This window comes from Coregonus clupeaformis, chromosome 29, assembly GCF_020615455.1.
Source record: "Coregonus clupeaformis isolate EN_2021a chromosome 29, ASM2061545v1, whole genome shotgun sequence".
Lineage (NCBI taxonomy): Eukaryota > Metazoa > Chordata > Actinopteri > Salmoniformes > Salmonidae > Coregonus > Coregonus clupeaformis.
Window position 1 is genome coordinate 20,331,445 of NC_059220.1, and position 13,954 is coordinate 20,345,398.

Below are 13,954 nucleotides of genomic sequence, written 5' to 3' on the forward strand. Positions count from 1 at the left end.
ACCACCTTCATGACGTTATCCATCTTTAATGACTTGCAACACAAAGCCTCCTGGTGCAAAATACTGTGAAAAGTCAAAAAATCACGTCCTCCATTTGCAGATTGCACTTTCTCTCTGAACTTTGTCACAACGCCTGCTTTTTTCCCGATCATTGAGGCCGCACCATCTGTAGCCAGGCTGACAGCGCGGGACCAGTCCACTCCGACCCTGTCCAGCGCGCCGACGAGTGCGGTAAAAATATCAGCTGCTGTCGTTGTATCTGTCATCGGCACCAACTCCACGAACTCCTCGGTGACGGTCAATGTGTCATCAACTCCGCGGATGAAAATGGCCAGTTGTGCAACATCTGTAATGTCCGTGCTTTCATCAATTGCAACCGAAAACGCAATAAATGACTTTACTTTTGCTTCAACTGGCTGTCCAAATCCACTGAAAGATCGGAAATCCTGTCTGCAACTGTGTTTCTTGTCAGGCTGATATTTGCAAAAGCCTGCCGCTTTTCAGGGCACACAATCTCCGCTGCCTTCATCATGCATGTTTTTACAAATTCACCCTCACTAAATGGTTTTGAAGCCACTGCGATTTCATTAGCAATGAGGTAGCTAGCTTTCACTGCAGCGTCACTGATGTCTCGGCTGTGAGTAAACACAGACTGCTGTTTCTTCAGACCCGCCAACAGTTCATTCACCTTCTCTCATCTCCGCTGTCCTTGAAAGTTGTCACATTTGTCGGCATGAAGACTCACATAGTGGCGACGAAGGTTATATTCTTTCAGCACTGCAACATGCTCTGAACACACCAAACATACAGCTTTCCCATTCAATTCCGTGAATAAATAGGATGACCATTTTTCTTGGAACACTCTGCACTCTGCGTCCACTTTTCTCTTTTTTTGACAGAGACATATTGGGGCAATGAGGGTGCCAAAGCACATAATGTTAAAAGTAGAAGCCGTAATAAATATCGCGGGCAAAACAAAGTAGCTCATTGGCTGCACGTGCTTGACCTACTTGCTCTGCCCCGGTATAAACAGTTTGCTTGCTTAACACAATTGCTATTGCGCCGTCCAGTGGACGCAATTGGAACAGCAGTTTATTTTATTGATAATTTGCAGCGCATTTTTATACTTTACAAAAAAATTATTTATTTTTTTATATATATTTTTTTATTAATTTTTTTTAATCATCTCGCGGGCCGGATTAAACCCGTTTGCGGGCCTGATCCGGCCCGCGGGCCGGACGTTTGACACCCCTGGTGTAAAGGAAAGAATGAATGGGGCCATGTATCATGAGATTTTGAGTGAAGACCTCCTTCCATCAGCAAGGGCATTGAAGATGAAACGTGGCTGGGTCTTTCAGCATGACAATGATCCCAAACACACCGCCCGGGCAACGAAGGAGTGGCTTCGTAAGAAGCATTTCATGGTCCTGGAGTGGCCTAGCCAGTCTCCAGATCTCAACCCCATAGAAAATCTTTGGAGGGAGTTGAAAGTCCGTGTTGCCCAGCGACAGCCCCAAAACATCACTGCTCTAGAGGAGATCTGCATGGAGGAATGGGCCAAAATACCAGCAACAGTGTGTGAAAACCTTGTAAAGACTTACAGAAAACGTTTGACCTGTGTCATTGCCAACAAAGGGTATATAACAAAGTATTGAGAAACTTTTGTTATTGACCAAATACTTATTTTCCACCATAATTTGCAAATAAATTCATAAAAAATCCTACAATGTGATTTTCTGGATTTTTTTCTTCTAATTTTGTCTGTCATAGTTGACGTGTACCTATGATGAAAATTACAGGCCTCTCTCATCTTTTTAAGTGGGAGAACTTGCACAATTGGTGGCTGACTAAATAATTTTTTTCCCCACTGTACGTGTATACTGTCTGTTTATATGTGGTCACCAAACTTTTCTGATCCAAGATCACTTTCTGAGTCTACTGCTGAGCAGAGATCTACTGCTCAGAATGTTTTAAAAACATCACAAAAAAAAAGTAAGCCTATGTAACATTAACCTATTAAAAACAGTTCTGTAGCAATGAGGTTTGTGTAGTAGGCTGTAGGCCCAGTACTTTATCACTGCATATTCGCCATGCTTGAATTGCCCTGCCAATGTTATTCTTCTCAGGCCATTTAAAAATTATATTTAAAAACTTGAAGTATATGATCACACTGGTAATATATCATAATTTGTTGTATTACTTGTGAGACACAGCTGAGTGAGCATAAATTGAAACAATTTGCTTTCTTTAATTTACTGGACTGATGGTGCCTGCATCTGTTGGTAAGTCTCAGTGGAAGGAGAGCATCAGAGGGTCCACCTCTCACCGTCTGATTGTCCCTCAGCTCTCCCCCTTCGCTAAGACTGACCAAAAGGGGACACTGTCTTTGAGCTGATGGCAAGGCTTTATCGTTTGGTTTTTTAAATAAATGTTTTGTGATCGACTAGGAACGCCTTGGAGATAGACCAGTTGATCGCGATCCACCGTTTGGTGACCACTGGTTTATATGGTCTTAATCTGTGCTTATGTATGTGAGTGTTTCTCCTTCCCTGCAGTGTCGGAGATGGAGGATGCCATGCTGTCGTCCTTGCGCCCCCCTGAGCACTCGTCTGTACCCCAACCACCTCCGCCTCGCCGCTCTGCCCCTAACAGCAGAGTGACCACAGACCCCTCGGAGCTGCCCTCTGACAGGCTCCACGTGGAGATGGAGATGTCCCCCGACTCCCAGATCATCCTTTACGGGCCCTTGCTCAAGGCCCTTGTCTCCATCAAGGTACAGTCAGGGACACAAAACACAGAACAAAGGCTGCACAGACTCGAATTACTCATCCTGAAACTTTCCCAGGGAGGGTAAATGGGAGATTTGAGTGAAAATCTGAGGGATGAGTCATAAGATTGATCCAGCCACCCTTCCCTCCCCTCCCTTCTGCAGGAGAACTACTTTGGTGAGGATGACATGTACACCGACTTTGAGGAGGCGGTGTCCAGCCCTGTGCTGTCCTACCTGTCCACCTCCTCCTCCATCCTGGGCTGGTCTCCACTGGGCCTGGATGATGACAGGAGGGATGCTGCCACCCTCCACCCCCTAGCCCTGCGTCCCTGGGACATCACCGTCCTCATCAACCTCTACAAGGTGCACGGACGCCTGCCCATGGTAAGTCCACCTCTACCTACCCCTCCAACAACCAGCCATCTTTATCAACCAGTAACACATTATGGGTCTACCAGCACCACTTTGTACCAGTTCTAGGGCTGGAGATACCCCTAAACCCACCCATTCTTCTAACTCTCTCCACGTGTGTGTCTGGACAGCACTGCGGCAGCGACAGTCCCGAGGGCCCCTCTGGGTTCTTAGAGAGGCTGTGTTTTGAGATGAAGAAGGGCTATAAGGAGACCATGCTCCAGCTTGTGCTCTCCCCGGCTCATATCTTCATCAGTGACAACTACCAGGTGAGTCGACCACAATCGATGGGAGCATCTTTAGGGATCCATTCATACAGGAGCCCTCCTCCTTCACTCCAAAGTGTGCACTTGTTCATGTTCACAAGGATTTAAAAGCATTGGATTGGTGTAGATATGACGCAGGACATGGTTTATGATTGTATGCTTAGCCGTAGCCATGGGTTTGTTATTACGGGAGCCTCAGAGCTAAGAGATTACAGCTTTACCTGAAATGCCCTGCTAATCTCTTCCCTCATGCAATGACCTTCAGAACTGAGTTCCACTGAGGATAATAGACCGCTGAGTTTTGTTGTGGGCATGTGGCTCAATATTTTGAGAGTACAGTGAATGTGGCTAAGCTGGCTAAAGATTTCAATGGCAAAGAAGCACATTGCACAATACTACCATTTGACAGTCAAACTGCAGAGGTCTTTTTGTGATGGATGTATAATAGATGTACAGTTAACTGCCAAAATAAAGGAAACCCCAACATAGTGTCTTAATAGGGCGTTTGGCCACCACGAGCCACCAGAACAGCTTCAATGCGCCTTGGCATAAATTCTTCAAGTGTATTGGAGGGATGTGACACCATTCTTCCATGAGAAAATCCATAATATGGTGTTTTGTTGATGGTGGTGGAAAACGCGGTCTCGGACGCTGCTCCAGAATCTCCCATAATAAGTGTTCAATTGGGTTGAGATCTGGTGACGGAGACACACACACCATTTAAACCCCCTATGCTCCTTTGAGACCCCTTTTTCAAAGTCACTGAGATCCCTTCTTCTAGCCATTGTGGCAAAAATAATGTGCAACTGAGCATTTTTATACATGACCCTAAGCAGGATGGGATGTTAATTGCTTAAATAACTCAGAAAACCACACCTGTGTGGAAGCACCTGCTTTCAGTATACTTTGTATCACTCATTTACTCAAGTGTTTCCTTTATTTTGTTACATGTGCATGCATAATGTAGAACCACAAAATGTCTGTTTTTGTGATGCGTATATATGCATATTTGAAGCTAATCACATCTGTCTTTACACTGCAAAAAGTGTATTATTATTATTATTATTATTATTATTATTATTACCTGTATCCACACAGCGGCCCACGTCTGATGGTGTTCTGAGGGACGGCCACATGAGTCTGTCTGGCCTGCAGATGCGTGCCCATGCCATGTTCTCAGCCCAAGGGCTGCCTCTAGGCACAGACACCCTGGAGTACGCCTGGCTCATAGACATGCAGGCTGGGGCCCTCACTGGGAGAGTCACCGTGCCACAGGTCTGTGTGTACTACTGCTCTGTGTGTGTGTCTGCTTGTTTGTCATATATTTGTGTGTGTGTGTGTGTGTACATGTTTCTATTTTGTGTATATCTAATGAATGTGTTGTTCCTCAGCTGGCCAGTGTGATGGAGTGGGGTGAGACGTACATGTTCCACGTCTTCTCCCGGGAGTTCCAGCTGGAGCAGCCCAAGCCCTCTGTCATCTGCCAGCACGGGGTGGATCGCCGCGTGTGTGACTCCAAGGTAGCGCCTACCCACTTTTTCTGCGCATGGAAATCACACACTTGAATATCTGTAGTTTGTAAAATCTACTGGTTTTGTATATTTGTGTAAAAATGTGAGTCTGGCCTCCTCTGAAGGCAATAATAAACCATTGTAACTATTCTGTTCTCTACTTTCGTAGATGGCCTGCCTACCTGGACACTGTCGGACGTCTGAGGAGCTCAAGTATACCATGACCCGTCTGGCTGTGGACAGGGCTGACCTCTTCATAGTGGAGCACAGCTGTGCAGCCAACATCAAGGTAACACACGTCTTAAACATTAGGACAAAATGTTTAATGCTAGAACAAAAATGAGTAACGTTGGGGGTACTTGAGGTCAGGAGTTGAGAAACACTGCTCCAATTCTGCCTTTACCTAGACGGGTGCCATCCGACTGGCCAACTGCAACCTGCACAACCAGGCGGTGGGAGAAGGGATCAGTGCTGTGGTGCAGGACGTCCATATCCATCAGTACATTGAACAACAGCAGCAACAGCCCCAATCAGACGGGGTCCGGCCAGGGCCCTCTCCAGGTCAGGGGTTAGGGCTGGGCCAGCCCGCTGTACTGCGGAGATCCTTCTGGTTGGAGGCTGGCTCGGTCAACTTCGCCCTGATCACAGCTGACGTGGCGCTGGCTGCAGACCACCCGGCCAAGTACGAGGTGCAGAGGCAGTTCCTGGAGCTCCATGATGCTCACACCAAGAGGTAGGAATGGAGGAAGGAAGGAATAAATACACTTTATTGATCCCAAAGAAAATTAGGAGAAATGGAGGCCTAGAGGAAATTGGTATTGCCACCACCAGTAGCAATCATAGACATAGACTAGACAGACACACATACATACATTACCAGTCAAAGGTTTTAGAACACCTACTCATTCAAGGGTTATTCTTTATTTTTACTATTTTCTACTTTGTAGAATAATAGTGAAGACATCAAAACTATGAAATAACACATAGGGAATCATGTAGTAACCAAAAAAGTGTTAAACTAATTCTTCAAATAGCCACCCTTTGCCTTGATGACCAGCTTCACCTGGAATGCTTTTCCACCAGCCTTGAAGGAGTTCCCACATATGCTGAGCACTTGTTGGCTGCTTTTCCTTCACTCTGCGGTCCGACTCATCCCAAACCATCTCAATTTGGTTGAGGTCGGGGGATTGTGGAGGCCAGGTCATTTGATGCAGCACTCAATCACTCTCCTTCTTGGTCAAATAGCCCTTACACAGCCTGGAGGTGTGTTGGGTCATTGTCCTGTTGAAAAACAAATGATCGTCCCACTAACCCAAACCAGATGGGATGGCAAATCGCTGCAGAATGCTGTGGTAGCCATGCTGGTTAAGTGTGCCTTGAATTCTAAATAAATCACAGACAGTGTCACCAGCAAAGCACCCCCACACCATAACACCTCCTCCTCCATGCTTTACGGTGGGAACTACACATGCGGAGATCATCCGTTCACCCACACCGCGTCTCAAAGATACGGTGGTTGGATCAAAAAATCTCAAATTTGGACTCCAGACCAAAGTCTCTTCTTCTTATTGGTGTCCTTTTAGTAGCGGTTTCTTTGCAGCAATTCGACCATGAAGGCCTGACTCACACAGTCTCCTCTGAACAGTTGATGTTGAGATGTGTCTGTTACTTGAACTCTGTGAAGCATTTATTTGGGCTGCAATTTCTGAGGCTGGTAACTATAATGAACTTATCCTCTGCAGCAGAGGTAACTCTGGGTCTTCCATTCCTGTGGCGGTCCTCATGAGAGCCAGTTCCATCATAGCGCTTGATGGTTTTTGCGACTGCACTTGAAGAAACTTTCAGTTCTTGAAATGTTCCGTATTGACTGACCTTCATGTCTTTAAGTAATGATGGACTGTAGTTTCTCTTTGCTTATTTGAGCTGTTCTTGCCATAATATGGACTTAGCCCTATTTGGTAAAAGACCATCTTCTGTATACCCCCCCTACCACAACACAACTGATTGGCTCAAACGCATTAAAAAGGAAAGAAATTCCACAAATTAACTTTTAAGAAGGCACACCTTTTAATTGAAATGCATTCCAGGTGACTACCTCATGAAGCTGGTTGAGAGAATGCCAAGAGTGTGCAAAGCTGTCATCAAGGCAAAGGGTGGCTGTTTGAAGAATCTCAAATATATTTTGAATTGTTTAACACTTTTTTGGTTACTACATGATTCCATATGTTTTATTTCATAGTTTTGATGTCTTCACTATTATTCTACAAAGTAGAAAATAGTAAAAATAAAGTAAAACCCTTGAATGAGTAGGTGTTCTAAAACTTTTGACCGGTAGTGTACATCAGATCACAGAGACATGAGCACTCTCTCTCTCTTTCCCTTCCTCCCAGGCTATGGTTCCTGTGGCCAGATGAGACTGGTCGCAACAAGCGAAGCAGGAACAAGTGTGGTTGCCTGGGGGGCTGTCGTTTCTACGGGGGCACCAACACGGGCCTGGACTTCTTCCGTCTGGAGGAGATGACCCCCTCCTCCAGCTCAGCCTTCTCCTCCTCCAGCGTTGAGTCAGATATGTGCTACGGCCAATCACTGCTGCAGCCTGGAGAGTGGATCGTCACCAAGGACACGCCCAAGCTGTCTAACGGTATGAGTGTTTCAATGTATTTATCAAAAGAAAACATTTTGTTCACTGGGATTGTAGACCGACACAAAGGTCATATCTGGGTTCACTGTGAAAATTGTGTTAAATTATAGGGTTGCTGGTCTGTTCCATTTTAGCTTTGATCTGTGTATCTGGAACACACCCAACCGACAGGACTGTGACATACTGTGTATTCCCTCTTATAGGTAAGGGTGTGGGGGTGAAGAGGGACACCTGTACCCCCAGTCCAGCCCCGGAGCTCGGAATACGGGGCCAACACCTGAGCCTGCAGGTGCCTCCGCGCTCCCACAGTTCGGCCTCCTCTTCCGAGGAAAATAGTTCCTCCAGCGCAGCACTGCCCCTACTGGCCGGGGAGAGGGACAGCCCATCTCCTAGCACTGAGGAACGCATGTTCCCCATGAACGGCAAGAGCACTGCAGAGTGAGTAGCAGATGAGTGCACCAGGGGTGCAACAGGCATACACAGTGTTTACACATATTCACAATTCACCAACAGCCCATATACTAGTGAAGTAGCTGACTTTCTGTTGATTCCAAAGTGCATTATCTTGGTATTCTCAACCCCTCCTTCTCTCCTCACAGTACTCTTACAGAAGTCCCTGAGGGCTCCCCAGTGTCTCCCAACAGTGCCCAGGAGCGCTCCTCCCTCCGCTCCCCTCTCTGCTCGCCCATCAAGCGCCAGTCCTCTGTGCACTCTGGCCGGCTGGGCAGCACCAAGAGCCTGTCGGCGGCAGTCTTCACCGACAAGCCCCCGCCGCCCCTTTCTGGCGTCCAGTTCAGCAGTGAGGTCTCCCGTAGCGACGAGAACGTCCTGGATTCTCCTCGCCAGCGCCGGAGCTACAGCTCCTTCCCGTTCACGCCGTCCGCAGATTCCAGCACCTTCCACCAGTATCGCTCAGCAGACTCCAGCATGTCGGTGGCAGACAGCGAGGCTTACTTCTCAGCAACAGAGGACTTTGAGCCCATCAGCAGTGCAGACGAGGGTCCAGGCACCTACCCTGGCAGGAAGAAGAAGAGGAGGCAGCAGCAGATGCAGTATCAGCCCCAGCAGCAGTCCTACCACATGGACCACTACAGGTGGGTACTCTACCTGCTAAATGACTGCCCCTCCATTCCGACCCTACCCCCTCTCACCTAAGTTTTTACTTTCTTAGAGAATGTGTTCTCAGTCATTTTACTTAGTAAACTCAGTCATTTTACTTAGTAAAATAAAGGGAAACAACACATGATTACAGTAGCCAAACCAATCTGTTGTGAATTTGATTCCAGCCGAAGCTCCATCTACCACAGTGTGGAGGGACCTCTCACCTATGTGTTGAACGGGGATCTCATCACAGAGCCCAGGCCCCTGCCCATGCCCCCCATGCTGCCCCCGCTGCCAGCCCACCCCATCCCCAGCCACCAGTCGCAGGCCTCCTTTGTGTCGGCGCTGGGGTTGGAGGAGGAGGGCTCAGTGGAGGTGGAGAAGACCCCCGAGCCAGGCCTGGTGACGCGACAGCCCCACGTCATGGCCTGCTACCAGAGTTATCTGGCCCACTACCAGGTAAGGCTGGGACACAAGTGTATTATCCCTGAACTCTCATTATTATTATTATTATACGATTTGATCGGAAAACTAAGACATGTATCGTGCATCAATGTGACACCCCTGTATGATTGTCTGTCAGGTAGAATAGGGAATCATGTTAGCTCTATTCATTACATCTTCAACTTACTGACCGTTTACCCTTTTGAATACACCCCAGGTGTCCAACTGGTCTCAGAAGCAGCCCACCAATAAGAGGACCTCCAAGTCCTCGCTGCACCGCCCCCTGGACCTGGACACGCCCACCAGTGAGGAGAGCTCTGCCTCCTTCGACCAGCTCTCTGTTCCCAGCTTTAAGGTAAGAAACACATAGTATATAGACCAGGGGTATTCAACTACTATTTGAGAAGGTCCGGTCAGGAAAATTTCCTAGGTGGCAAAGGTCCGGATGGATATTGTCATTTTTCGGCATCGTAACAAACCCCCACATTGCAACGCATTTTACCCCAAACTGTTCACACCCCTCTTGTTGGTAGAGAGAACATTTTGCAGTTTTAAAGCAAATTTCCTGCAATCCTACACACCCTACACAGTGACTCAACAGAATCATTATGGGCCCCCTTAGGGTCGAGGCCCCTGGGCACGTAATCTGGCCATGATAACTACAAGATTTAGATAGCTGGTTAGCCTAACTTACCTACCTAGCTAACATGCGCTAGTTGATCAACTGGAAATTTCTGACAAGGTCTGTCAGTGAATGACATGAGGAAAATGGCCCATGCACTACCACATTTAGAAATTCCACCTTGTGCCTACTACTATTACAACTATCAACAGCAGTAAGTTAAAAGACTGACAGATTTCCTTTAAAAAATATATATATTTTAAAAGGAAATCATATATATATATGGACCCGCGGTACGTATTGATCCTTTTCTGGGTCCGGATCCGGACTGCGGTTGAGTATGGCTGATGTAGACTGTGTGTGTTACTGTGTGTGTGTCTGTTCATCGATGGAGTACCCTAAAGTCATAACCCTTTCTCTTATGTTGTAGGTGGTGAAACAAGGCCTCTCTGCCAGCTCTCTACTTGACAGAGGCCTTTCGTTGATGGGAGACACAAACAAGTATTTAGAATTGATTTTGCTTGACTTGGATCTCTATGGTCCGCTCGATGTGTGTTTCACACACACATCTGTAACTGCATCTCTCTCTATGACTATAGCCAGCCCTACACGCCCCTGGATAAGAAGGCTATGGAGAACACGGACGACACCACCACTGAGGACTGGACCATGGAGCAGCCCCTCTCCCAGACCAGAACCACCGCCATTGTGGAGGTGAAGGGGGCCATCAATGTGGTGCTCACCCCTCTGGTGGCTGAAGCTCTGGACAGGTAACAGCTACTGGGTTTATACAAAATTCTAGTATGCCATAGCCACCAAAGGCTTTTGTAGAAATACCATTATAGGTCATCTTATAGAACAGCTCCTCAGAGAAAATGCTAACCATATTAACTTTCCATCTGCAATCAGTATCTCCCCACTACAACTGTGTCCAACCACTCTCCAATAGTATATTGCTCAAGTCAGTGACAATGTATGGGGTTTTCTTTCAGATACATTGAGTCCATGGTCCACTACGTCAGTATCCGTCACCCTGCAGCCATTCTGGATGACCTGCATGGGAAGGTCCTCAATGAAGCCTATCAGATCAGCAAGTCCACAGTAACTGAATCCGTAGGTGAACCTCACCAATTGGCAAATCTGGCCAAAAGTAGCGCTATAAAGAGAATAGAATGCGATTTTTAGATGAACCCTAAGATTGTCCTGTTTTGAAATGTTTCCCCCACCATAGAGCTCAGCCAAGCAGGAGAACAAGCTATCCAAGACGGAGGGTACCACAGGCTCCCTCAACACACCCCATGGCCAAACGGACCTGACGGTCAAACCAGACAACGTGAAGATCAAGGGCCTGCAAGCCAACGTGTCAATTCCCAAGGTAGGAATTGTGCCATGGAATTGTGCCATTGTGCCAAGAAAATTGTATTTGGCTTAAACAGAGTTTGCGCTCATTTGAAGTGAACTCATCAGGAGTCGACTGCAGTCCAATGCTGACCTCCTTTCCTGAGTTGCATCTCAAACATCCAACACATCTTTCTGTCTGACTGTACAGGTGAACCTGTGTCTGCTCCAGGCCTCGGTAGAGGAGTGTTCTCCCTCCAGCTCCAGTAAGAGCCACATCACACACGTCTCCCTGGTTGCTCTCTGCTTCGACAGGATCGCCACACAGTTTCGCATGAACAGGTATCCTCACTTCCACCAGCCTGCACGGGTCTCCTTATGACAAACACACACACACACACAGAGTTACACCAAACCTGCGGGCGGCAGGTAGCCATGTTGGGTCCATAACTGAAAGGTTGCTAGTTCAAATCTCTGAGGTGAAAAATCTGTCTGTGCCCTTAAGCAAGGTACTTGAGCCTAATTGCTCCAGGGTTGCTGTTGATAATGGCTGACCCTGGCCGTGACCCCACTCTCCAAAAGTGGGATATAAAAAAACAAAAAAAACATGAAATAGGACAAATATAAGCATCCACCAAATTATTATTATTGCAACCTGTGCGTACCCTACCGTCTGTCTCCACAGGGGCATAGTGGAGGAGACACCCAACACTGCAGAGCATGGCCGTCCCTCCGTCAACTTGGAAAAGTACGCCTCGGCCACCAAGATGCAGCCGCAGTCCTCAGGCTCACTGCGCTCCAACGCCGGCATCGAGAAGGGCAAGGAGATCGCTGCCAAGCTTAACATCCACCGCATCCACAGCCAACTACGAGGCCTGGATTCCACAGGTAAGAATATGCTATTTTAAATGTTATGCTCTACAGTGTGTTTTTTCTACATGTGCTGGGCTGGAACACCATCCTTCACACCCAGCAGGCTATCCATGACTGGAGTTGGAGACTCCTGCCTTAATATAATATTACGTGTTAGCCAACTTTCACATTTTCTCCTTTTTCCTGTCCTGTGGTTTAGACATAGGAACGTGTGCAATCACGGCCATCCCCTTTGAGAAGTCCAAAGTACTGTTCAGCCTGGAGGAAATGGATGAGTTTGCCCTGGTGGATGAGACAGAGAACCAGGTGGCTGCAGACCTGGCCCGCACTGGCGCATCCCTGGAGAAGTGGGGCTGGATCATGTTTGAGTGCGGCATTGAGAACCTCACTGTCAAAGGTAATGTGTCATTGCCAAAGATAAACTCAGCAAAAAAATAAACGTCCCTTTTTCAGGACCCTGTCTTTCAAAGATAATAATAACTTCACAGATCTTCATTGTAAAGGGTTTAAACACTGTTTCCCATGCTTGTTCAATGAACCATAAACAATTAATGAACATGCACCTGTGGAACGGTCGTTAAGACACTAACAGCTTACAGACGGTAGGCAATTAAGGTCACAGTTATGAAAACTCAGGACACTAAAGAGGCCTTTCTACTGACTCTGAAAAACACCAAAAGAAAGATGCCCAGGGTCCCTGCTCATCTGCGTGAATGTGCCTTAGGCATGCTGCAAGGAGGCATGAGGACTGCAGATGTGACCAGGGCAATAAATTGCAATGTCCGTACTGTGAGACGCCTAAGACAGCGCTACAAGGAGACAGGACGGACAGCTGATCGTCCTCGCTGTGGCAGACCACGTGTAACAACACCTGCACAGGATCGGTACATCTGAACATCACACCTGCGGGACAGGTACAGGATGGCAACAACAACTGCCCGAGTTACACCAGGAACGCACAATTTTGTCTCACCAGGGGTGATGGTCGGATTCGAGTTTATCGTTGAAGGAATGAGCGTTACACCAAGGCCTGTACTCTGGAGCGGGATCGATTTTGAGGTGGAGGGTCCGTCATGGTCTGGGGCGGTGTGTCACAGCATCATCGGACTGAGCTTGTTGTCATTGCAGGCAATCTCAACGCTGTGCGTTACAGGGAAGACATCCTCCTCCCTCATGTGGTATCCTTTCTGCAGGCTCATCCTGACATGACCCTCCAGCATGACAATGCCACCAGCCATACTGCTCGTTCTGTGCGTGATTTGCTGCAAGACAGGAATGTCAGTGTTCTGCCATGGCCAGTGAAGAGCCCAGATCTCAATCCCATTGAGCACTTCTGGGACCTGTTGGATCGGAGGGTGAGGGCTAGGGCCTTTCTCCCCAGAAATGTCTGGGAACTTGCAGGTGCCTTGGTGGAAGAGTGGGGTAACATCTCACAGCAAGAACTGGCAAATCTGGTGCAGTCCATGAGGAGGAGATGCATTGCAGTACTTAATGCAGCTGGTGGCCACACCAGATACTGTTACATTTTGACCCCCCCCCCCCCTTTGTTCAGGGACACATTATTTTTTTAAATTGATTAAATAGAGATTTTTGGGCACTTCCCTACATACAATACCCCATAATGTCAGTGGAATTATGTTTTTCGAAATGTTTACATTATTTGTTTGTTCAGTATTTGTTCAGTCTGCTTTCCATCGGACACTGGGAGATGAATTCACCTTTCAGCAGGACAATAACCTAAAACACAAGTTCAAATCTACAATGGAGTTGCTTACCAAGAAGACAGTGAATGTTCCTGAGTGGCTGAGTTACAGTTCTGACTTAAATCTACTTGAAAATCAATGGCAAGACCTGAAAATGGTTGTCGATCAACAATCGATTTGACAGAGCTTGAAGACTTTTGAAAAGAATAATGAGCAAATGTTGCACAATCCAGGTGTGGAAAGCTCAGAAATACTCACACCTGTAATCGCTGCC

At 47.2% G+C, this 13,954-nt stretch overlaps 1 protein-coding gene across 1 annotated transcript in view; it reads left to right on the forward strand.

The window, feature by feature from the left end:
• LOC121544808 (transmembrane protein KIAA1109 homolog) overlaps window positions 1–13,954 on the forward strand; it is a 104,022-nt gene that overhangs the window by 39,628 nt on the left and 50,440 nt on the right. The window contains exons 18-36 of the mRNA XM_041854968.2: window positions 2,556–2,773; window positions 2,933–3,154; window positions 3,313–3,450; window positions 4,546–4,722; window positions 4,839–4,967; window positions 5,128–5,247; window positions 5,366–5,691; window positions 7,349–7,599; window positions 7,803–8,037; window positions 8,199–8,693; window positions 8,886–9,159; window positions 9,362–9,499; window positions 10,197–10,267; window positions 10,366–10,536; window positions 10,759–10,879; window positions 10,998–11,141; window positions 11,316–11,446; window positions 11,790–11,992; window positions 12,177–12,374. Coding sequence (XP_041710902.2) covers window positions 2,556–2,773; window positions 2,933–3,154; window positions 3,313–3,450; window positions 4,546–4,722; window positions 4,839–4,967; window positions 5,128–5,247; window positions 5,366–5,691; window positions 7,349–7,599; window positions 7,803–8,037; window positions 8,199–8,693; window positions 8,886–9,159; window positions 9,362–9,499; window positions 10,197–10,267; window positions 10,366–10,536; window positions 10,759–10,879; window positions 10,998–11,141; window positions 11,316–11,446; window positions 11,790–11,992; window positions 12,177–12,374 — 3,762 coding nt within the window. The remainder of the gene's footprint in view (window positions 1–2,555; window positions 2,774–2,932; window positions 3,155–3,312; window positions 3,451–4,545; window positions 4,723–4,838; window positions 4,968–5,127; window positions 5,248–5,365; window positions 5,692–7,348; window positions 7,600–7,802; window positions 8,038–8,198; window positions 8,694–8,885; window positions 9,160–9,361; window positions 9,500–10,196; window positions 10,268–10,365; window positions 10,537–10,758; window positions 10,880–10,997; window positions 11,142–11,315; window positions 11,447–11,789; window positions 11,993–12,176; window positions 12,375–13,954) is intronic.